Source organism: Eublepharis macularius, chromosome 1, assembly GCF_028583425.1.
Source record: "Eublepharis macularius isolate TG4126 chromosome 1, MPM_Emac_v1.0, whole genome shotgun sequence".
NCBI lineage: Eukaryota > Metazoa > Chordata > Lepidosauria > Squamata > Eublepharidae > Eublepharis > Eublepharis macularius.
The window spans coordinates 224,020,529-224,045,317 of NC_072790.1; the positions used below are offsets into that span (position 1 = coordinate 224,020,529).

At 47.5% G+C, this 24,789-nt stretch overlaps 1 protein-coding gene across 2 annotated transcripts in view; it reads left to right on the top strand.

Annotated features, from left to right (window-relative positions):
• The window catches only part of ASXL2 (ASXL transcriptional regulator 2), a 128,212-nt gene extending 105,064 nt beyond the window's left edge, over window positions 1–23,148 (top strand). Inside the window, exons 6-13 of one of the 2 annotated variants that reach the window (XM_054989076.1) lie at window positions 9,818–9,933; window positions 12,111–12,231; window positions 14,172–14,312; window positions 16,027–16,190; window positions 17,093–17,189; window positions 17,592–17,697; window positions 18,645–19,263; window positions 20,283–23,148. In XM_054989076.1, coding sequence (XP_054845051.1) covers window positions 9,818–9,933; window positions 12,111–12,231; window positions 14,172–14,312; window positions 16,027–16,190; window positions 17,093–17,189; window positions 17,592–17,697; window positions 18,645–19,263; window positions 20,283–22,616 — 3,698 coding nt within the window. In that variant the 3' untranslated portion in view covers window positions 22,617–23,148. The remainder of the gene's footprint in view (window positions 1–9,817; window positions 9,934–12,110; window positions 12,232–14,171; window positions 14,313–16,026; window positions 16,191–17,092; window positions 17,190–17,591; window positions 17,698–18,644; window positions 19,264–20,282) is intronic. The other variant, XM_054989067.1, reaches the window with a different exon arrangement.
• Window positions 23,149–24,789: the final 1,641 nt, after the last annotated feature.

Below are 24,789 nucleotides of genomic sequence, written 5' to 3' on the forward strand. Positions count from 1 at the left end.
ATTAGAAATCGGTGTGCCTGCATGTTCTAGTTCATGACTGGTTAAGCATTTATTTTGTATCTTGTAATGTTGGCGTATATGTAGAATGCAGATTAATTTCTGTGTAAGATAAAAAATTAATTTTAAAAAAAGTGATGATTCTTCATAATGGGAAAGATACATCCAATCTCTGTCGAGGTCGGAACTCATTTGATTTAAATGTGAACACTATGTGTATACTCTGCTCAATGCTTTCTGAATAACTCTGGTGTATTGTCTCATGTTAGAGTGCCATTTAACTTCTTTGCCTAAGGGACCAAAGTGTCCTGGGTTGATTCTGGGTCAGAGGCTCTCAAGAGACAGGTAACTGCCACATTGCTCCCAGGACCATGTGTGTTTCCTATCTTCCTTGGTTGCTATGAGTAATCAATTTGAAAAGCCTGGTAAGGAAAATGTGTGATTGCTAGCAGCAACTGTGAGGGTTTGCTAACCAGAGTTTATGTCAGATGCAGAGGAAGAGTTGCCTGAGATTCAGTAGCAAATCAGCCTTTGTGTTAGTGCTGTTTAGTATTTTTATTAATCGCTAGACATGATGATTGACAATATTGTATTAGAGCTATCCAAAATATCATGAAACAATGGGCAAGCTTTTGAGTTCTCCAAAACTCTTTATAAGGTTGGCTAGGTAAAGGTAAAGGTAGACCCCTGTGCAAGCACCGAGTCATTACTGACCCATGGGGGGACGTCACATCACAACATTTTCCTGGCAGACTTTTTACGGGGTGGTTTGCCATTGCCTTCCCCAGTCATCTACACTTTACCCCCAGGAAACTGGGTACTCATTTTACCGACCTCATGGGTTGAAGGGAAGGAGGGGAGAGAAAAGATATTTCAGGGCATGTTGAAAAGACTTTAAGCCTGCAGAATATCGAGACTTACAGGATATGTTGCTGTACTGAGTGTTAATTCTAGATGGGAGACATATTAGTCTGTAAAAGCAAAATAAAACAAGAGTCCAGTGACAAATTAAAGACTAACAAAAATTTATCCTAGCATGATCTTACTTCATCAGATGCAGGAAGTGTATATGATTCATCTTTATCCAGTGGTATTGTCCATATGGCATTGATAGGATAAAGAGAGAATTCCAGATCCCAATTAGTAATATTAAGGACAATGCTTAGGCTAATATGGTTCAGGGTGTCAGGTCCAGTATATATCTTAACTATACTGACTCCATTTTCTAATGCTTTTAGTCTCTAAGTGTTTTCTCCTCAGGTGCACCAGTTCCCAGGCAGCATTCCCACCAGAGGAGACTGTTTTGTCTAACACCGTTCCACCAGGCATTGGCCTTGAAGGAGAGCAGCTTCCCAGGACTGAAAGATGTTGTTTTGAGAACTGTGGGGGGAGGCTGTTCCAGATGGGTATTGTTACTCTGTATCCTATGCTTGCTCTTCATTGGTAACAATGATCATGTACCATCCTGAGTCTCCTATTCAGGACAGTGGACTATAATGGACCTTTTCTGCAATAAAACTTCCTTTGCTAGACATTGGACTTATTCTTGCTTCTAAAGGGAATCTTGCAGAGAGTACCTTATCTAGCCACAGTCTGACATTTTGTTACCAATCATGTCTGAGTCGGGCCCAGCGGAATCCAAGGTTGTCCCGGACAGGGATCCTTTGTTTGATCCGTATGCGTCTCCCGACAATCAACCGGTGCAAACCCAAGACTCCCAGGAGCTGGGAGCAACCGGGAACGGGACCGGAGCATCCACTTCCACCCTGCCTCTCATCGACTTCAGTACTCGGAACGAGACTGAAAGCAACCTCGGGGCAAGGCCGAAAGCAACCGCTCTCCCCTTGATTTCGGTACCCACCCCGTCGGAGTGGGGAGCCAGACCCCGAGAAACCAGAGAGCGCCGGGCAGGTGGACTCCATCCACGAGTCTCGATGGACGGGCGCCGAAGCCTGGAAACCGTTCCGGAACTAGATAGCAGCCAACCATGGCGATATTGGAACCGGACGTTTGAGCAGATGGAGGGGGACACGTCTCGCCGTGGAGCCCTGAGTTGGGATTATTCCGAACTTGCTCCGTGGAAAGAGCCAACGGAAGTCCCTGAACAAAATTGGGAGCAGATACAAGGTCGCACCTATGCGGTAGATACCAGCATCTCGGCCGTGACGGGTATGGCCAAGGGGATTCTAGCCGCGAGGTCGCGAATAGTCCGAGGAGACCCTCCTCCGTGGGGCCCTTTCTCCCCGGTGAGTACAGCGAATGAAGGTTCCCTGGGCGAACAACCAGGGCCAAGTCGAATACAACAATTAGAAGCTAAGCTGATGGATATGGAAGAAAGTTTGGCTCACGCCATTCATTTAATTTCCTCAATGGGGGCAGGAGAAAGACTGTCTCCTGAAGAGATGGCAATCCAGATAGCTACCCTTCAAAGTGTCATCTCCTATCCGATGGAGGAAGTTCAGCAGCGGTCGTCACCTACCGGCGAGGGGGGCACCTATCCTGGCGAATCGGGAGAACAACCCAAGGAACTTCCCATTCAGCGGGAAATTCCACCGAGAAGGGATCACCCGAGTGTGCCATCTGATGAAGCTCCCATCGAACCTCCGATCACGGGAGCGGAGGCGCCGCCAGACGAAACCCCTGTCGAGAGGCCTACGGAAGGGGAGGAAAAGCCAAGTGATACACCGGTGATACCCCCACATACTTCCCCTATAACGGTCCGGCCGGACCAAGCGGGGGCACCCGCGGCTCCATCCGGGGAGGGAGCCCCTGGTCAACCGCGCGAAACCGTTCCCGTCGGACAACCTCCGGGAAATGGTCTACCAGCGCCTAAAGACCAGCCGACGCTTCCCAAAACAGCAACGCCGGGAGGGGCAAGCCCGCGCGGCCTTCCACCCATTCGGCCTTCGCCGCTGCGGCCCCTTCCGCTTCGACCACAACTAACCCCGCCGCTGCAGCCGATACGTTTGCCACTGGAACAGCCTTTAAGACCTCCTCCGAACCAACCGATGGGGCCTACACCACTACGACCCCACCAACCCACCCCTCAGCGGCCGATCACTACTCCGCCGCACCAACCTCAACTGCCAGCACCTCAACCGCTACGGCCAACACCTCCGGCATTGCCACCCGCCAGACCCAGACTGCCGCCACCCGCCCAGCCGAGAGCACCACCGCCAGCCCAGCCGAGGCCGCCACCCCCCGGCTCAACCGGTGATGCCGCCGCCAGCGCAACCAGCACCGCCAGCACAACCGGGTCCCCCCATACCTCAAGTGCCATTGATGCTTCCGGCGGACTTCTACCCAGCACCGGCTCCGAGGCAAGACCTCCCAATGGGTTGGGTGAAACTGGACGCCACTTTTGATGGGGATCCCTCCAAACTGGGCTTTTTCCTAGTGCAAGTCTTACAATTCTTCAACCGGTGGGGACACCTCTTCGGCAGCGAGGCCAGCCAAATTGAACATCTCGGCTCCCGCTTACAAGGGAAAGCAGCAGACTGGTACGTAGGACTATATAATATTGGGGCCCCAGAACTTGATACTCTCCAGGGGTTGGTAGATGCTATTAGAGCACAATATGAAGACCCCTTAGAGGAAACCAGGGCCCGAACAGAATTGCAGGCCATTAAGCAGGGCAGCATGTCAGCGAGAGACTATATCACGAAATTCCGACAATTGGCTGCCAAGTGCCCCAGGTGTGAGGAGTCCACAAAAATTATTCTGTTCAAACAAGGACTTAATCCGAGACTTTTGGACAGAGCCCTCATGCAAGACAATCCCCCTACGCTGTTAGGTTGGGTTCAACTTGTTTGCGAAGTGGAGAATCGCATTTTAGAAGTCCGTTTGGTTGAGCAACAACAACAAACGGGACAAAGGAGACCATTGACCCTACAGAAGGGAGCTCGGGGAGCGGGCTACGCCACTCGTGGAGCGAGAGATGCTAGATGGCAACAAGGGCTGTGTTTGCAATGTGGACAGGCTGGTCACTTTGCAGCACAATGCCCCTACCGACCTGTGCAAAGACCTCCGCTTCAATTACGGCGTCCAACCCTTGCTCCGTTCCCTACGCTCCAACGCCCGACTCCAGCTCCACGAGCAAACAGAGGCCGCGGCGCTTCCCAAAGGCCAGCCTCAGAAAGAGGGCTGGAAGCGGAAGAAGTTATGGAATACGATCCCGCTTCCCCATCTACAGAAGTCAACCCAGAAAGTCCCCAGTCGGGAAACGAGATGGATCTGTCGTAAAAGGGCCCAAACGACAGATCCGCCCCAAGCCCGTCCCTGCACGGAACCGGCCACCTGGGTCCATTTTATTCATGCCAGTGACTCTAATCAACCCAGAGAGAAAAATGCACATTCGGGTGCAAGCTCTTATTGACTCGGGTTGCTCAAGAGACATCATAGCCCCAGCTCTAGTCAATGGACTGGTCTTACCAACTCGGGATTTACAGAATCCAGTAATTTTTGAACAAATGGATGGTACCAACATGAATCCGGTCACAACTGAAACCATCCCGGTGATCACAGGCATGGGACAACATTGGGAGAAGAGGTCCTTTGTCATCAGCTCTACTGCCAAGTACCCGTTAATTCTGGGCAGCAAATGGCTATGTGATCACAATCCCTACATAGACTGGGCTCAAGGATGTATTACCTTCAACCATGCCAACTGTAAAAGTCACCGTTGGAATCAAAACTGGGGCGAAGACCCAACTTACAAAGAAAAGGCCCTCCTCACCCAAGAAGAAGTCAACCAAATACCCGAACCGTACTGGCCTTTTCTAAATGCTTTCTCGGAGGAGGAAGCTGACACTCTACCCCCGCACCGACGAACGGACTGTGCGGTGGAAATTCTACCCGGAGCCTCATTGCCTAAAGGACGACTCTATCCCATGAGTCTCCATGAACGTGAAGAGCTCCGGAAATTCATCGACACCAACCTCCAAAGAGGGTTCATCCGCCCAGCCTCTAGCTCCCACGCCGCTCCAGTTCTCTTCGTGAAAAAGAAGGATGGGGGACTCAGGCTGTGCACGGATTTCCGAGGACTAAATGCAGTGTCCACCAACAACGCCTATCCTATACCGCTCATCCGAGACCTTCTCAACGTCGTGGCCCAAGGTAAGATCTTTACAAAATTAGATCTAAAAGATGCTTACTTCCACGTTCGTATCAAGGCAGGGGATGAGTGGAAAACCGCATTTAATACGCCCCTCGGACAATATGAATACCTAGTTATGCCTTTTGGATTGACGGGAGCCCCGTCTGTATTCATGTCCATGATAAACGAAGTTTTACATGAATTTCTATACAAAGGGGTGGTGGTGTACCTTGATGATGTTTTAATTTATTCTGACACAGAGGAAGAACATGTTCAAATGGTACAAAAGGTCTTGGCCACCTTAATGAAGAATAAACTGCCCATTAAATTGTCCAAATGTGAATTCCACAAAACCGAACTCACTTACCTTGGGTACTGTATCTCACAAGAGGGGTTGAAAATGGATCCAGCCAAAGTACAGGCGATCCAGGATTGGCAAACACCCACCACCCGTAAAGAACTGCAATCCTTCCTGGGGTTTGCCAACTTCTATAGAGACTTCATAGCGAACTTTGCCCAAATCACACTCCCCTTAACAGAATTGCTGAAAACCAAAGATAAAGGGGACCAAGCCAAAAAACCCTCGGCTAAACTACAATGGACCCCCGATTGCCAAATGGCCTTCGAATGTCTAAAACAGCAATTTGTAACGGAACCCATCCTCTCCCACCCTAACGAACAGTCCCCCTTCATAGTACAGGTCGACGCCAGCGATACGGCGATAGGGGGGGTTTTGCTGCAGAAGGGGGAGGATGGGAAATTACGGCCTTGTGCATTCTTGTCCAGAAAGTTCTCAGAGGCAGAAAGGAATTGGAATGTGTGGGAGAAGGAGGCCTTTGCAGTGAAAGCAGCTCTCACAAACTGGAGGCATTGGCTGGAGGGGGCGAGATACCCTTTTGAGGTCTGGACAGATCATAAAAATTTGGAGGCCCTCCGAAGCCCACGCAGACTGAATGCCAAGCAATTGCGGTGGGCGGAATTCTTTTCCAAGTTCAACTTCACCCTCAATTATCTCCCGGGCAAAACTAACTTTTTGGCGGACGCCCTGTCGCGCATGCCCCAACATAAGAGCAAACGGGCGGAGACTGTCGACACGGTCTTCTCGCCTAAGCAACTTGGGGGCGTGGTGACTACTCGCAGCCGCGCTAAGCAGCCCCTCCCGGCCGACCAAGAATGGAAATCGAAACTTAAAGCTGAAGTGGAGAAGGAGGGGGATAAGGCGCCACGAAACAAACTAACCCAATCCCCACAGGGGGATTGGCTAGCTGGGAGCAAGTTGTATGTCCCAGACAGCTTTAAGCTGGAAGTCTTGCAGCGCTGTCATGATGCTCCCACTGCTGGACATTATGGGTACCTGAAAACTTTACACCTAGTTCAAAGACAATTCTGGTGGCCGGGCATGCGCAAAGACATTTCCCAATACGTTGGTTCCTGCCCTATTTGCCTCAGCGCAAAGACCAGGAAGGGGAAACCTCCGGGTCTCCTGCAACCATTAGAAACACCGAACAGGCCCTGGGAAATAATCTCCATGGACTTTATCACTGATCTACCTCCCTCGAAAGGACATAATTGTATTTTAGTTGTGGTAGATCTGTTCTCCAAACAAGCCCATTTTATACCCTGTACCGCTATACCCTCCGCTCGAAAACTAGCGGACCTGTTTCTAAAGCACATCGTAAAATTACATTCTTTTCCGTCCAAGGTGATTTCGGATCGCGGCGGACAGTTCGTTGCCAACTTCTGGCGGGAGCTTATGAAAATGTTGAATATTGAACAAGGTATCAGTTCAAGCCACCACCCACAAACCGACGGGCAATCCGAAAAAACAAACCAAATATTAGAACAGTTCCTTCGTTGCTACATCAATTTCCAACAAGATAATTGGGTGGACCTTCTCCCTCTAGCAGAATTCTCCTATAACAACAGTGTACACGCTTCAACGGGAGAAGCCCCCTTCAAGATTGTATATGGAACTCACTTCAATCCCTTCCCGTTGGACGCACCCCCTCTCCATTCCTCTAAATTGCCAGATGTGTCCTCATGGTGGGGGGAGGCAGTGCAGCAATGGACTATCATTAAAAGACACCTTGAAAAAGCCAAACTGGATTACAAAAAGTACGCAGACCGCCATCGTGTGGCCGAATGGGAATTACAACCAGGGGACCATGTGTACATTTCCACAAAGAACCTAAAGCTAGCTCAGACAAGCCGCAAACTCGCTCTGAAATTCTTAGGACCTTTTCCTGTGCGCAAGGTAATAAATAAAGTGACTGTTGCTGTAACATTGCCCAAGAACCTTCGCCATGTGCATGATACGTTCCATGTCAGCCTTTTGAAGAAAGCTCCCACCGACAACAAATGGCATATCAAAGCTCCACCCATTCCAACTTTAATAGACGACCAAATACACTATGAGGTGCAACAAATCTTAGACTCTAAAATCAAGAGAAATCAGCTTTTTTACCTCATTAGGTGGAAGGACTTTGATTCTGGTTACGATGAATGGGTGAACTCTGCACATGTTCATGCTCCTAGATTAACCAAAGCTTTTCATACTCGCTACCCATATAAACCAGGGGGGGATTTGTTTTAAGGGGGGCAGAAATGTCAGGTCCAGTATATATCTTAACTATACTGACTCCATTTTCTAATGCTTTTAGTCTCTAAGTGTTTTCTCCTCAGGTGCACCAGTTCCCAGGCAGCATTCCCACCAGAGGAGACTGTTTTGTCTAACACCGTTCCACCAGGCATTGGCCTTGAAGGAGAGCAGCTTCCCAGGACTGAAAGATGTTGTTTTGAGAACTGTGGGGGGAGGCTGTTCCAGATGGGTATTGTTACTCTGTATCCTATGCTTGCTCTTCATTGGTAACAATGATCATGTACCATCCTGAGTCTCCTATTCAGGACAGTGGACTATAATGGACCTTTTCTGCAATAAAACTTCCTTTGCTAGACATTGGACTTATTCTTGCTTCTAAAGGGAATCTTGCAGAGAGTACCTTATCTAGCCACAGTCTGACACAGGGATTCTTTTGTAGTTTCCCCAGTGTAGATGATCTGGAGCTTATATCTATTTATTGGTAACTTAAGTCTAACTTTCTGCCAAAAAACTCCTTAAAGCTATCCCTTAGCGGCAACAGTGTCTTGCGTTTTGCATAGTACACAAATGCCATGAATATCCAGAAGGGGTGGATGGTGAAAAATGAGGTGTTTGCAGAGGGAAACGGATGGCAGGTAGCAAGAAAGTAAGGTTGTTCAAGGAAGGGCTGCTTGACTCAACCATTTGATGTTCTCTTGGGAAAGGGAGATGCAGTTGTTGGACAAAGAAGCAACGACTCTTTCCAAGACACAGGCAGCAACAGGACTCATTAGCCACCTGTATTAGTCTCTGCTAGGATTCCAATTTTGAAATCTGGCTGTCACCCATTTAAAAAAGATGTGGGGAGACTGGAGGCTATGCCATGGGCAATGTCCAAAGTGCTCTAAAAAAGTTCTGAAAGCCAAAATAATGTTGACTATATTTTGCTGAGGGGGAGGAAGGAGATCGGTTCAGCAGCTTTCCAACTTCTTATAGCTGAAATGCAGTGGAGCTGTCTTGAAGCGCAGAAGTGGGGATGAAAGAAAAAACTCAACATTGTGTATGTTGTCCACAGTATATAAGAAACCCACTGTGTCTAATGCTATAGACATTGCATAAATATCTTCATACCAGGAAGCTCTTAGCATTTTGGTGAACTGCTTATACAGCATTTCACTCTTTCCAAAAGAGAGAACATTTTCATGAGTCTTTCCCATTGAGAGGAAAATGGGAAAAACGGTCCTGGAGCTTGTTTCTGATGCCCTCTTCACATTTCAACCTGTACTGCAAATTTGGAAGAAGTGGGTGCTGAGTCCCCTAGACAATTACTTATGTAATGCCTCCTCCTTAGGCAGAGGTGAGATTTGATCTAGAGACTTCTCTTGGTTACTGCTGTCCAGAAGGCGGGGTTGCTGTATTTTTGCTTTGTCCTGTAGCACTTGTTATGAGGTTCTGCAGAGCTCATTTATTTAACCTTGGCATAAACCCCTGGACAAGGCTTCTAGTGGGTTATTTGTTACATATTGATGACACTTGCTCCCCAAACTCTTCTTTTCCTCTAATCAAGCTGAGGTAGTGGTAAAGACTTTGAAGAGATTCTTAGGGTCAATATGGGGTGGATGAAGCTAATAAATAAGTGCTGAGTTCAGATAAAAGTGTGGGGGCATTATTAAAAATAAGCTGCTTGTAAATGTCGGCAGTGCCCTAGCTTATGTTGTGTTTCTGCCAACAAAATCGTGTTGTGAGAGAGGCTATTTCATAGGTAAGACACGAAGGCTGAGGAATAGCAAGTCATCACGAGAGATCTGATCTGATCTGTCAGATCTAAGCCTAGCTCTATTCACTGGAACATCCAACTGGTGATCAAAATGGGCTCCAACAAAAGATGTAGGCTGTGTGGGGCAAACTGCATTGCCTTGAAGGCTGATAAATGTGGCCAATAAATATAGCAACGTTTTGTGAGGTGGATATTGCCATTAGTCCAAGCTGTCCTGCCACGTTTCACGTTGTTCTTGTGGTCAAGGGGCAAAGAACATTTTTTCCTGTATTATTTTTGCTAAGTTCTGCTATTTTTTTCCTCATTTTGAATTTTGCTGTATTGTTTTCTGCTAATGTTTGCTGTGTTATTATTTGTTTCTGTTTTCTAGTATCAACCAGACTCTCACAAGTGTCCTCGCCCCAGCCAGGCTGCCCATCTCCTTCTATTCCACCAGGTAAAGTCATCTCATCATCTCAGAAGCACAGCAAAAAAGCACTCAAGCAGGTAAGTGGAGCAGCTCATAGCCAGAGGAGAGGGCATTCTTCATTGTAGCGGTCTGCCAGCAGTTTTAAAGTGCCAGCAGTGTGTCCTAGCTGGGTTGGTTGTGTCTTATTTGAGCTGAGTGGTTCCAGCCTCTTCTAAGCGTTATCCTTCTTATTCCCAGTCCCATCCCTGTTACTGCTGTAAGTTCAGGTTAGCTGTATCTGAATCATAAGTTCCAGAGGAAAGAGTTCCCAGAGATTTGCCCTGTTCCTGGGCTAATGGCCTTGATGCTTCTCTTAGGATCACTCAACCTGGGTTTTCCCTCTTGGAAAACAAAACAAAATCCTCTCTTGTATGTTAGCTGTCATCCAGACTGCTTTCTTGCCTCATTTGGTGCAAAAGGTTTGAGTGCAAAAGGGACTCTGATACAGTCTTCCTGCTCAAATAATGTTTTTTTCCCTTCCTGTATTACCATTCTCGCCCTCAACCCTTCTTCCCCTTCTCCATGTTCATCCTTCTCTAAAAGATTACCAAAGTCATCTTTGAAATATGAGTCATAGCTGTTTCTGAGTCCACTGCTACCTTATGTCCTTTAGAATTGAAAACAGTTGAGAAATGCTTGGAATATGACAAAAGAAGGAAAATGTAAACTGTCAAGAAACTGACTTTGCCTAGTCTGTTTCTTGGCCATTTTCAAATTCTGGTTCAGGCCTTTGGGTTTAGTTGGAGCTACAGAAACCTGTCTCTGGAAAAGGGCAGTCATCATGATTCTGCAGTTTTCAGAGATGGGACCAAAACAGGTGCAAATGAAATCATAGCTTCAAGGTTAGAGGCCTAAGGGAGTCAGAGGCCAAAGGGAGTAAAAGATGTAGATCTTTTAGAGCAGGGGATCTTGAGAGTATGTACCAGCTGTAGAAGTATGTGCGACACCCTTTATTGGTTAATGAGGATTAGGCCATTACAGCCAGCATAGCAATAAAAACAAGGGTCTTCATTCTACCTTACCCTCCCTCCTTTATTCTGCGTGGTTGCTGAGATACCTGCTGCTATGTGCTCTGGACCTGATGGCCAGGAAAGGTACAAGTCCAAAACTTTTGCTTTTTGGATTTTGGACTTGAAGCTGTGCCTGGACTAATGTGTTCCAACCTGACACGCTAACCTAATCAGAAGACTGAAAGCCTATATAAGTATTGTTAGGATAGTTTATCTAGTTTTATTATTTTCCTCTCCTGCTTGCACACTTCAATAGTTGTATTATTTGTTCTCTTCTTAATAAACTCTATTCATTACATTGCTGTGGTGTTATTTGGGTTTTGAGGATTCAATCTGAGTCCAGTATTTTGGCCCACTGTAGTCACAGCTACCCAAGTAAATGTTTTGTGGAACTCGAGTCTGCAAAATGGTCTACCTTGCAAGGCTGACATCTTGGTTAATACCTGTAGGGCTTGGAACTTGTCTCTCTGTCTCAAAGCTGAGGGTTAGTCAGAGAGACAAGTGGTGGCAACGTTACCCTGAGAAGTGTGGATTCACTCCCCAGACTTGGGTGTTCTTGCTCTGACCTCCCCACGCTGGCCTTCCTGTGGAACGGGGGGGCCGAGACAGCCATTTTTAATGTAATGTTAAACAACCTCAGATAATCCTGTTAGGTACCACCTATTAATCAGTGAAATAATAATACAGATTAATCAGTCAATAATATTAAGAAAAGCAAGAGCATCTCACTAAATACTTGGCTCCTTTTGAAAGAATCAAATGTGCAGAATTTCTTGTTTGGATTCATTATCAGAGTGCCAGGTCAGATACCTTGTATGGGTGGGAGAGAGAGAGATTATTCCATGTCCACAGACTTCTTGAGATATTCTTTGCTAATCTCCAGCCTAATCTGCTAGTCATTCTTTCTGATTAAACAGTAATAATGAATAAGTGAAACTTGACCTTGTCTTCAACTTGACCCTGAACCAAATGTGAAGCCTCACTGGGCTTGGAGCAGTGATGCCATGCATAATCACACAAAATGCATTGTACGTGCTGCTGAGACGAGTTCCATCCCATATTTTAAAGCAGGTAATTAAGTACAAGAAAAGAAAGGTCAACAATTTAAAATGGACATTTCAAAAGGACTGTGCTGTGGTTGGTGCCCACCCTCTTGCCCAGTGTTGGCTCACGTTTGTGCCCATCTCCCTCCCCCTTCATCCTAGGCTCTGAAGCAGAAGCAGCGGAAGCAGCAGCAGTGCCGAGCCAGCTTGCCCGTCTCCTCCACCCACCTCCTCCTGCAGCAGCACACAAAAGCCATCAGCCACTCTGCCCCTGCAAAACCTGGTATGAAACAGTGGATGCTCCTGTAGGGCGGCATGTCTCTTGCTCGCTGTATTAAACCAGTGCTTACAGCAGCCCCTTGGCTTGATCAAGGAAGAGTAGTCCTGCAAAAACATACTTCAGGCCTTTCTCTTCTGCGTTCTAGACAAAACTGCATTGAACCCTTTCTCCCTTTGTTTCTCCAGTAGAAGCAAAAGTCTTGGTTTACCCAGAAGCACTTCTTACAGGACTTGAGAATAGGGCTATATCTCTCAAGAACTTCAGATGGAAGATATGGAGGAAAATACTGGGGGAGAGAAGGCCTCATTATCCACCAAAGGATGTACAAATTGTATTTGCAGCTGTGATTCTGAAATATTTATTTATAAATTAGTTCCGCTGAAGATACTTTTCCTTCACCCAGACACTTTTGCAAAGGATTCCCATTGAAGCATATACTTTAATTTTTCTATCCATAAGTAGGAACGAACAGCATTCTAGTTCTAACCTGTGGGACTGCCTCTAACCATACCTGCAGGACCGCCTCTCACCATTTGTTCCCCGGAAGTTGATTCGCTCAGCAGATAGACATCTACTGGTGATCCCTGGCCCCAAGGAGGTTTGCCTTGCCTCGGCTAGGACTAGGGCTTTTTTTGGTCCTGGCGCCAACCTGGTGGATCTCTCTGTCTGAGGAGACCCAGGCCCAGCAGGATTTGTTATCATTCCACTGGGCCTGTAAGACAGAGATTTTCTGCCAAACACATGGTGGTTGAGGCGGGCAAGCCATCCAACCAATCTTCTGCCATAGGAGGCACACGCCGTTCTGGTTTTACTGCTTTTGTCAATTGGCCACCCTGCCCCACAGATTTGTTGATATTGGACGTTTGCGCAATATGTGTGCTGCTGTTTTAATGAATTGTATATTGATTTTATATTTCTTAGGCCACCCTGTTCAATTTTATATTTTTTTTACTGTAATCTACTCTGAGCCCTTTTGTGGGGCGAGTGGAATATAAGTCTTAATTAAATAAATAAACTGCTCACGAACCCTTCCAGAAATATTTGCACAGCTATTCCTGATAACATTATCCACAGTTGTCATTTTGTGGGAAAGCTTCTGGAGATGTTTCTGTGGAAATGTCTCCCCCTCCTCAATTTAAACATGCTCTAGGCTTAAGGTTTATATGTTCAAACATTTGTATCCAGTTCTTCTGTTAACTGTTGGCTCAAAGCAGTTTACAAAAACCCAAAAAAGTAATTTAGACAAAGAAGGAAAAACAAACACACACGCGCGCACGCACACACACACACACGCACACACACGTATATGTATGTGTATATGTGTATATGTACATGTATATGTATGTATGTATGTATATACATATATATATATGTATATACATACACACACACACACACACAGAGCACAGCCCCAAGTCCTGGACTGGTCTTGGATCTGCTGAGCCAGCTCACTCAGGGCCAAGAACCTTTTGCAATGGAGGAGCAGCAGAAGCTCAGCCCTGGCATGAAGATGTTACCAAATTTCCTCCTTGGAATATGGTATACTATATGGAACTGTGGCACTGTGCCAGTGTTAAGACACTAAAATGTGGACATCCCAGCCTTCATTTACCTGAGCCACACAGTTTCTTCTGGGCGTGCACACAAAATATGGTGCACCATGGAGTGGGGGAACTGCAAAAAGCGTTGCAAAAATTGGGTCAGTAGTGATGAGCAGGAGGTTGAAGGTAACTGACAGTAAAGCTTTTCAAGAAGGCTGATGCTTGGGGAGTCTTCTCCTAACACCCCCATTTACTTCCACCAAAATTTCTGGTACCTTTGATTTGTTTTAGACTAACTGGCAGCCTGAACTGGAGATGGTAGTGACCTAGAATCTTGTTGGCTAGTTTTAATGGTCTTTGGTCATAGGTGCTGGTCAAGTCAAAATCCATCTTTTTTTTCAGCCTGGGAAGGAAAACAGTCAGATGGACATTCAAGTAGTCCGCAGAATTCAACTTGTAGTTCTTCTCCCTCTGTTAAAGCTGAGCCCGCTCTCCCAGTCCTGGGGAAGAAGCCATTCCAGAGATCTGAACGGCTCCATGCAAGTAAGACAACAGCTGCCATCAAAAAAGGAAAGCATTGGCCTACTGAAGGCCAGTGATAAGACTAGGAGGAAGGATGGAAAAAGTACGGCTCTTTGCTATGGGTTGGTTTGATTCTTTCCCACTCAGTGGCATAAAACAGAAGAAGCAAAATGGCTGGGCGTTCTTCCCTGTGGTCATGGCCACCCTCATCTTAACAACTCATGGCCTTGCATGGGCAACATTTTTGGCCTTGGAACTTGTAGTATGCTTATTGGAGAAGAGATTCCTCTGAAATTGGTGATGCCAAATCTCATTGAATTCTTTTGATCTCTTGAGAATGTCCCCTTCTCTGTATCTTTTTTGCCTTATTGAGCATTCTTGCATTTATATGAGAACATACTTTTGCATTTGTTTCTAGGACTGTAAATTCTGTGACATGATGTCTGTTTTGTGTTCTTGCAGTTTTTCCCAAGTTGCCTTCCATAGAGAGCTGAAATAAATTCAAACCTTCAGGCTTAAGTATCTTTCTTGGAGTGCTTCAGCAAATACTTTTTAGCAGGGTTTTTTTTGCAGGGAAGAGAGGTGGTGGAACTCAAGCCCGCACAATGACATCACTTTGGGTCAGCTGGAACAAGGGGGGAGTTTTTAAAAGTTTAAATCACCCTCGGCAAAAATGGTCACATAGCCGGTGGCCCCACCCCCTGATCTCCAGAGAGAGGGGAGTTTAGATTGCCCTCCGCGCTGCTGGAGCGTCATGGAGGGCAATCTAAAATCTGCTCTCTCTGGAGATCAGGAGGTGGGGCCACCGGCCATGTGACCATTTTTAAGAGGTGCCGGAACTCCATTCCACTGCGTTCCCGCTGAAAAAAAGCCCTGCTTTTTAGAACACCATTTTGAGTTTTCCCTCATCTAGATTGTTGGCTTGGGAAACTGATACTTTCTCATTCTTGTATTTCAGCATAGCCCAGTGTATGTTGTGGAATAGGAAATATTCCCTTCTGCTGTAGGCACATTTGAGTCACTGAGGGTGAAGGGGAAAGAGCTATATGGTTTTTTCACTAAAAAAAAAGTCATTGGAGAAGCAACAGGAAGGCATTAGGAAAAGATTTACAACCCCAAACTTATTTTTGGTGCAGTTCATAGAGAGGTCTAAAGGTGATGTGGTTGTTAGTGTCAGACTACGATCTAGGAGATGCAGGTTCATGTCCCCACTCTGCCATGGACATTTCCTGGCCATTACCTAACTGGGTTTTTGTGAGAATAAAATGGAGGTGGAGAGAATGATGTATGCTCCCCCCTGAGCTCCTTGGAGAAGGATGGGGATGCTAGACAGAAGGCAGATTGTGCAAAGACAGTTTGAAAGGCTTGTGTGTCGCCTAAACTGAAGACAGTGAAGCCTGGAGGATGCTGAAAGCAGCCACTGAGTGCAGGACACTCAGAAGGACAAGAAGGTGGATTTCTTCTCCTGCCTCTATGAGCACTTTGGGCAGGGAACGAAGCTTCCCAGAGAGGTTGTGGCAGGTAGATTAGCCTGGGCACAGAGCTAGTTTCTAGATGACGTTTAAGGGTCCCTTCCAAGCCCAAGCTTTAGGCTAGGCAGTTGTGTCCTGCTTTCCTGATTTGTTTTTTAAACCAGAGGGCATCATTCTAGGAGCCACCCATCAAAGGTGGATTCTGATTAGCTTCACTGTCTTCTCTGATGCTGATGGATAATTTTCTATGCCTTACTATTCAGGGCAGCTGAAGAGGACAAAATGTGCTGAAATTGATGTGGAGACCCCAGATTCCATCCTGGTGAACACCAACTTGCGGGCCTTGATCAACAAGCTCACGTTCTCTCTTCTACCAGCTGACTGTCAGCAGCGGCTGCTCCTGCTGCTTCCTGAAGTGGACAGGCAGGTGTGTCTCCAGGGGGGGAGGAGGAGAGCAGGATAAGGGGCTAAGGAGAAGTGCCGGCTGGAGGATTGGTGACCATGATTTGTTGAGCGGCTCATGCTGCCAGACAACATGAAATCCACTTGGAGCAGATCTGCTTTCATCAAATAGTCAAGTGGTTTAAGGGAAGCTGCAATTTGTGTCAAGCTTTCTTGGCTCAGAATTGAGATATTTCCCCCCTTCTCCTTATTGCATAGTAACAGCAGGAATTGAGCAACCTGCAGCCTCTGAACTAATTCAGAATTTTGTCCAAAAAGCAAAAAAAAAACCAACCCCAGGCTTCTCCTGCTGCTTTATTGACTTTTTGTAAGGATAATTAGAGGTTCAGGCACCACATACTTGCCTGCCTGGCTTCTCTTCTATCCTTGCTGTGTGTTTGACAAAGGATTTCCTTGGCAAGAAAAAACCCCAAGAAGCTGAAGAGGGCACTTGGGGAAGGTTTGCCAGCTCATCCACTGTCCAGACATGTCTCCACCTCCCCTCTGATTGTTTCTTAAAGTGCCCCTTAGACATTAGAGTAGATCAGCCCCTTCAGAATCTTGTTCAATAATTCTCTTGGGGGTTTAATTCCTTATCTGTGGTTTGTACAAAATTGGCTACAGCATGCAACTCCTCTTCCTTCCTCAAATCTCTGTGCCAATTGGCATTTCCCACCAGGCAAGTCAGAGTGTGTGAGAGTGAAAAGAGCTTCCTGCCAAAGCCAATTGAGGAAAGGGGCTCTTGAGTCCCTCGGGTCAGTTCCCTTGGGATCTTTTTCTCCCCAAATCACAAGCTTCCCCCTTTGCCACTTCACCTACTATAAGACCCTTGTTGGGGGAGAATCGCTGTATCCTGGTTTTTTTTTCTTTCCCTTCCTGCTCTCTCAGATTGGGATGGATGGACTGCTGAAGCTTAGCAGTTCTGCCCTCAACAATGAGTTCTTCACTTCTGCTGCCCAAGGGTGGAAAGAACGGCTGTCAGAAGGTGAGGCCTCCATGAAAGAGGCAAGGCTTTGTATTTTGCAGAGGGAAGATTCCAAACTATTGGACAGAATATAGATGAGAAGATTTTACGTTTCTTTGGAGAAATTTGCTGCACGGGGGTGGTAGTGAAAAGCACAGAGGGAGAGCAGGGGAGAAGTCAAAACATCTACTGATGTAATGTTGAGACAAAGATTCCAAGAATGCTCCAGAAGTGGAGGTGAAAGGTTGCTTTCATTTAATTTTAAAGAGACGTGGGGCAGACATGATTGCGCTTTTGGCTGAACAAAAGATTGCAGAACAGCAATGGGGGAATTTTCAGTAAGCTGGAGATTCCACATTTTGATAAGAACCATTTTTTCTGCTTGAACTCTCTCCCCCCCCACCCCCCTATTGTGCATGGCAGGGGAGTTCACTCCTGAAATGCAGCTGAGACTTCGACAGGAGCTAGAGAAGGAGAAGAAAGTGGAACTGTGGAAGGAACACTTCTTTGAGAGCTACTATGGACAGAGGTGAGGGCTTTGGCTGCCTTGCCTGATCCTCTCTCTTCAACCCAAGGTGCCATTTTTAATCTTCCTTGGTGTCTGAAGGGGGCAGTGCAATGAGATTATTGAGCAGGCAGTTTCTCCTCCTGAATCCCTGACCTAGTATTTTGTCTCCATTGCGAAAAGACACTACTGCTGCCCAGAAATCCACAGTGCAGAAGTCCTTGCTGTTCAGGAAGCCAAATTTGATATGCTCGAAATGAGCAAGGCCACTTCCTGCATACTTCCAGGGAGGCCCTTGCCTGTTTCTTGCACCTGTTGCCTGCTGAAGCTTCTGTCTCAGCTGGCTTGTTGTGTTCTGCCGCAGTGTTCATAATGATCATACGATTAATGCTTACACTAGCTCTGAAAAGGAGGTCAGCATTCACATTTCCATGTTGCAGGTGAAGGGCTGAGGTTGGCTTGCCTAAGGCCACCTGTTGAGCTTATGACTGAGAGGAGCTAAGAACTGGGAATTTCCTACTTGAATCAATACAACATGACACTGGTTCTTATAAGGAGAAATGGTGGCCAGGACTGGAGTTTCAGTAGCAATTACAAATTATTGGGCATAGGGCAGAGGGGAGCCAATAGGTAGAGTTCTGGAGACCTGTTGAGGAAGAGATCTCCATTTCCTGGATAAGCCAAGGCCTACTTTTCCTCCCTTGCACATTTTTAAGTTGCAAAGAAGCAGCAGTAGAGGATGTGCCCGTCTTTCTTGTGGCTTCCTTGAAGTCTGCCAAGAGGATGCTTCCATAGATAATAATCATCCTCCTTATGAATGAACTTGGAAGACTGGCCTCCTGCTCCCACACATCTAGCTATGGGGGATCACCAAAATACACAGACTCACAGCAGGGTCAGGCACTGTAGCAGCTCCTGTGTGAAGTCAACTGGTGGCCTGAGGTTTAACCTGTGTGTCTCTCTTCTCCTAGTTCTGGGCTGAGTCCTGAAGAATCCAAGCAACTGACATCCTGCATCCCTGCTGCTCCGCCACAGGCTAGAAATTCAGCAGTTCAGCTGCAGCAGTGCATGCCCGTCTCTGTAGCTGTATCAAGCAAAGAGGCGGCTCCAAAAGCACAGGATCCGTTGGTATCACTGCCACCAGCAGCAGCGGCAAGCAAAGAAGAGGAGGAGAAGCAAGTTCAGAAGCCGCCAGAGCTTGTAAGCTCCTCAGATAGCAGTCTGCTCTCCAGATCCAGTGACCAAGCTCCCCACGGGCCTTCCACAGGGATTGAGGAGCCAGGAAGGGCCCACTTGGAATCTGCAGTGAAAGATGATTCAAGCAAACCAAAGAGTCCAGCAGCTGCTGTCATTGAAGCAACTCCAGAAGACTCTCAGGAGACACCTGCCAAGGAGGCCTCTGTCACTGGCACAGAACAGATGGACATTGGAGTCCAGGGTCTCAAGAGGAAATCGGAGAGTCCTGAACAGGCATTGACTACACCAGAAAAACGGCCCCATGTTGCAGAGAACAGCCACTCCAGCCCACATTTTCAAAGCCCTCCGCAGCCCTTTCCAGCAGCGCCCGTGCCAAAGGTCCCGCCGCTCAGGGTAAAGAAACCCTTTGGTTTAAGGCTGAGTGCAGGTACCTCTGACACTTGCAGGTTGTCAGGTGTCCCATTACCATGCCAGCATCTGATGCTTTCGTTCATTTGTGGGGTCAGAAAGATGCTTGCACCTTATAGAAAGACTGAATGAGGATGGAAAGAGGTCAGGCTGGGAAAGTTCTGACTCCTGGGCCTGCCCAGTGGCACAGCACAGGTGTCTTTTTCCTTGAGACCTCAGATTTTCTTCCCTTCACCTTAGTTTAAAAGGGGGCAAAGCAAAGCCTCTTCCTGAGACCACGAGGAGCTCAGTTTCCAGCACTGGATTAGGTGGACCACTGGTCTGACTTTTGTTTGTTCCAGTAGAGGGAAGTATTCAGTAATCTGGCTTAACTGTTCATTTGGGAAGTCCGTAGCTCAGTGGTTGAGCACATGCTGTTCATGAAAAAGCTCTCAAATTCAAATTCCAGTTTAAAAATCCCAGCACCAGAGAATAGGAAAGACCCTTTACCTAGAGGTGTGTCTTTCCCGCCTGCATTCTAAAGCCACAGGCAGAGAAGGGAGAAAAGACATGTAAAATGTCTCTCAGGTCTGCATGAGGTTGAGCATGCGGTCATGTATCCTATGTGGGAGGGTGGCAAGCAAGTCTCAACTGATCCGTGCAGGCCCCAACCAGCCTCATGAACATGAGAGGCACATCAGCATGTCAGGCATCATTCCATTCTTTCCTACATGTTGTTTTAAGACGCTAGAGTGCTAAGATGGGAAAGTAAGGAAGCAATCCTGAAAGACCCTGGCGACCTGCACTAGGCTAGACGGACTGTGGTCTAATTTGGTGCAAGAAGGCTTGTGCTACTGAGAGCTCATTATTAAGAAGGCTGCTTGACTTCTAAGGAAAGGGTGGCTTCCTACAAGTCCCAACATCAGAAGCCTGTTCTTCCTCAGCTTGGCAGAGGTCAGAAACTGGACTGAGGAGGGATGATTTCCCCTCCTGATAACCGATGTTCTTCTCTGTTTTTCTTCTAGATCCCTGTCTCCAAGATCTATGGATCTTCACTGCCATTTCCTGCCAGCCAGGTCTCTCCCAGGTCCAGTTTCCCTTGCACCATCTCAAGTCCCAGGAGAACTGGTGTCAGGACCCTGGCAGACATCAAGGCCAGAGCCCAAATGGCCAGGGCCCGGCGAGCAGCAGCCACCGCCGAAGCAGCAGCTTCCATTGCTGCTACTGCTGCCTCCATTGTGGGAGCCATCCCAGGCCCGGGCCCAGGAGGAGGGGGGAAAGGAGAGGAGAGGGACAGTCCAACATCAGGGGAGCCCCATGGAACTGCAACCCCAGCAAACACATCAGACCTGGCAGGCACTGGAAGTGGGGCAGGTCCAAGAAGGCCTTTGCCCTCCGGCCAGGGTTCCTGGGCCCCAGCGGAATCTCCGCAAACGGAGCAGGTGGCTCCCTGCAGTACTGCAAGAACACAGCTACAGCCGGTTCCCTCCCTGCAACCCAGAACTCCAGACAACTGCCCTGGCAAAGAGACACCATCAGCCACTCAACCAACAGTAGTGAACATAGGCCCCTTGACAGCCTTGGCAAGCCAAGGTGGCAGGGCTTCTTTGAGCTTGAGTTGTGGCCTTGTGCCAGGAATGGATCAGCCTGGTAAAACCCCTTCTACTCTCAGCCAGCCTGCAAAAGTATTCTGTGATCCAGAGCCCAGGCCAGCCAGCAAAAGTCTACCTGAGGCAGTGCTTGCCACCAGCACAAGTGTTTTACAAGGCACAGCACACTCACCTTCTCTGTCTCAGTTGTCTGCCGTGCCCTTCAAGGCACCGCCTCTCCCTAGCCCTTCGGCTGCCACTGTGGCAACCCCCACTATGGCTGCCCCCTCCTGTAGCACTTTGTTAGTTGCCCACGGCCTTAAAGTGCCCCCAAGCACATTGGGAGCAACTGAAATTGGGCCTCCCCCAAAGACAAGCTCCAGCATTCCTGCAAATAACCCCCTGGTTGCTCAGTTACTTCAAGGCAAAGAGGTCCCGATGGAGCAGATCTTGCCCAAGCCTTTCACTAGAGTTGAGATGAAGACCATCCCATTCCCTGTGAAGGATCACAAAGAGTCAGTAATACGAGCCAGGCTTGGCGACAGGCAGCCATACCTGGTCCCACTGCAGCACTGTGGGAAAGCAGGCTTCAATCAGAGTAGGCAGCAGGTACCCCATAGTGTACAGCCGTTTCCCCCCTTCAAAGGCCAGGAGCCATGGAATACCAATGCTGACTTGTACCCCAGCCCAGAAGCCTTGGGACAGGGAGCCCATGAGCATATCCTCCAAGCCCTGCTGCAAAGAGTGTCAAGGCAGAATCTGCCCTCTCCCACTGCGCCACCTTCCCAGCTCGCTCTCCTGCCTCCAGACTTTCCAGTGGAAAGCAGCTCCACCAGCCAGAGCTTCATGCTGGGTTTCACAGGGAGGAGGACATCCAAGCCTGCGATGTCTGGTCATTACCTTCTAAATGTTTCCACCTATGGCCGTGGCTCCGAGCACCTCAGAAGGAAACTTGCTATGCACCCAGAGAACCACGTGTCCCCGGAGGGACTCAAACTGGAATTTGAAGAACAGGAGCGTGCAGTAGGAGACAGCAGCAGTGGAGAAGATGGAGGAGACACAGATGGGGAGGGCACAGCAGACGAACAGGAGTGTGTTTTGGTTAATGAGGAACTTCTGACTCACGAGGAAAGAGGACAGCAGACAAACCCCCAGGCAAGCGCTGTAAAAGCAGAGCAAGTGGCTGCAAGCTGGAAGGGCAGGGGCACCCACCAGTTCTCATCAACCCAGGAATTTGCAAAAGCCATGGGAAGGGGTTTTATTCAGGTGCCCCAGGAAAAAGCAGCCCAGACAGTGAGGGGGGAAATGCGATCTTGGAGCGCAGAGCTTCACCCTGATGCAACAACAAACTCAACCCCACCCCAGCCCCTCCTCCTATCTCCCTCGCCACCTTCTCGGCTCTTTGGGAACCCTGCTGCTGCACAGCTTGTTGGCCCGGGCTACAGCGGCACAATCAATGTCTCCACTTCACCAGACATGCACCAAGAGGCACTTCTGACAGGATTATCAGATCCCAGCAGCATAGGGGACGTGGTGTCCTTCTCTGTGACTGTGACAACCATCCCCGCCAGCCAGTCAGCAAACACAGGAAGCCATGGGCAGCCCCTCCCTGCCCAGGCCTTTTCTGAAACCGGTGGCTTGGAGGACCTGCCCTCCAAGTGTTACTGCCGTTTGAAAGCCATGATCATGTGCAAGGGCTGTGGGGCTTTTTGCCACGATGACTGCATTGGCCCCTCCAAACTCTGCGTCTCCTGCCTGGTCGTCCGGTAGCAGGGAGCCTCCTGGCATCTCCGTTGGAGGGACCAGCTGCTGAACAGGGAGTCCGACCCAGCACCTGCTTGCTTTCTTTGGAGAGCCAAGGCATCTTGCACAGCCAGCTGAAATCTTGGGACAAGTGTTTGCACTTAAGGAATCGTGTAAATAGGTTGCATCAGTTTTTGTCTTAAAAATATTTTTTGTTTCTTTCAGTCTCTTCAGGTAAATATGTTGACTCATATTTCACTGAGTCCCCTTACCAGTTTCTGGTTAGTGGAAGCAGAGCCTGGTGAGTCCCTCATCTCACAGTCTGTTCCTTGCTGGGTCGCATCAGCTCACTGAGCCCCTCCAACAAGCTAGTCAAGCCCTGCCCTGCCCTCCCTTTCCTTTCCCCCCAGAAGAGTCCACAGTGCCGTTTGTGGGGGCTGATGGGGTGCTGGTCCTGGCTAACTAGTTCTTTCTAACTGCATATAACCTACATGATATCGTGACTCAGTGTAGCAGCCAGGATTTACAGACTAGACATACAATGAATAACATTTACTTTTAAAGTGACTTCAGTGCTCATACGAAGTGCTATAGAATTATATAAATGCAATAATAAATATGAATTCATTGAGAGATAAATACATAAACATTCGTAAATAGCATCCATTCCATTAATAAATACATATACCACCTTAAGACACGTAACATACCAATATCAACCCGACAATGAACATATGTATCTTTAAAAGAACAGTCCTTAACACTTCTTAGAACCAAGTCGGGGAACAGAGCTCCACATCAGACATGTAAGTAGTGATAGTGACATATCTATTTGAATTGAGATACAAATAGAATTGTGGTTTGGTTCCTGACAAAAACAGTGAATCACAAGCGGGCCCCAGTTTGGACAGGGCACAGACGGGCTTGGACTCTCTTTCTCAATTCACGCTTTTTCCTTCCTGCGGAAAGAAGAAACGGATATGTCACTATCACTACTTACATGTCTGATGCGGAGCTCTGTTCCCTGACTTGGTTCCAAGAAGTGTTAAAGACTGTACATACGTTCTTTGTTGGATTGATATTGGTATGTTACGTGTCTTAGGGTGGTACATGTATTTATTAATGGAATGGATGCTATTTATGAATTTATATGTATTTATCTCTCAATGAATTCATATTTATTATTGCATTTATATCATTCTACAGCACTTGTGTATGAGCACTTAGTCACTTTAAGAGTAAATGTTATTTATTGTACGTCTAGAGGTGTTTACTCCGTACTCCTGACTGGTTTTCCTCTGGGTTCTTGAGCTATTCATTGTCAGGAGAGTCTTGTTTGAGTTGCTAGGACTTACAGACTAGCAGCCAGAAACAGTTACACAGGTGGCTGCACTGCTCCACAACAGAATACTGTTGCTTTTGTCTCTTCTGTTGGGAGGACTTCAGTCACTATGAGGAGAGAGAGAGAGAGAGAGAGAGAGAGAGAGAGAGAGAGGAAACCCATGTTGCTTCAGCATACCATGGCTGGCAGCTAGTATCTGCTCAGGTATGTTAATTTTCCAAACAATGACTAGTTAGTGGTGGCCCATCATCACCATGTCTGACACCACCCCAAAAAGTATAGATGGGTAGCCGCCTTTTAATTAGGCCAGATGCACAGGTCAGTTCCTTCTAACCCCAGTTCTGACATTGCTTTTGTTCATAGTAGAGTTAAGTGTAGTGAGACTGCCACTTCTTCCCTAGTAAGTACTGTAGGACAAGGTGAATAAAACACTTCAACTACCTGCAGGCCAAGTCCCACTTTTAGTCTAGTAAACAGATGCCTGGGAATTGTTGCAACCTGACAACAGAATCTCTTCTCCCAGCTCTCACAAAACAGATTTTGCCCTAGACATAACCAGGGGAGTAAATTCTGCAATCATGCCTCGTTCATTTTCTTGGCTGTGTTTGAAGGTCACAGATCTGGCCCTTAGGACCCCATAGATTGGTACAAACATATGTGAACTATGTCTGGCTAACTCTCAGAGGCATAAAGGAAAGGATTCAGTGCTGCAGGACCTCCTTTCCAGAAGAGGCAGAATACATTATGGGAATTTTTTCCCAAATTCCACTTTTCCTGAGGCATAATTTGCCTGGGCTGCTGTGTAGTTACTGGGATGAGTGTTGTAGATGCAGAACTGCATAGAGCACTTGAGTAGCA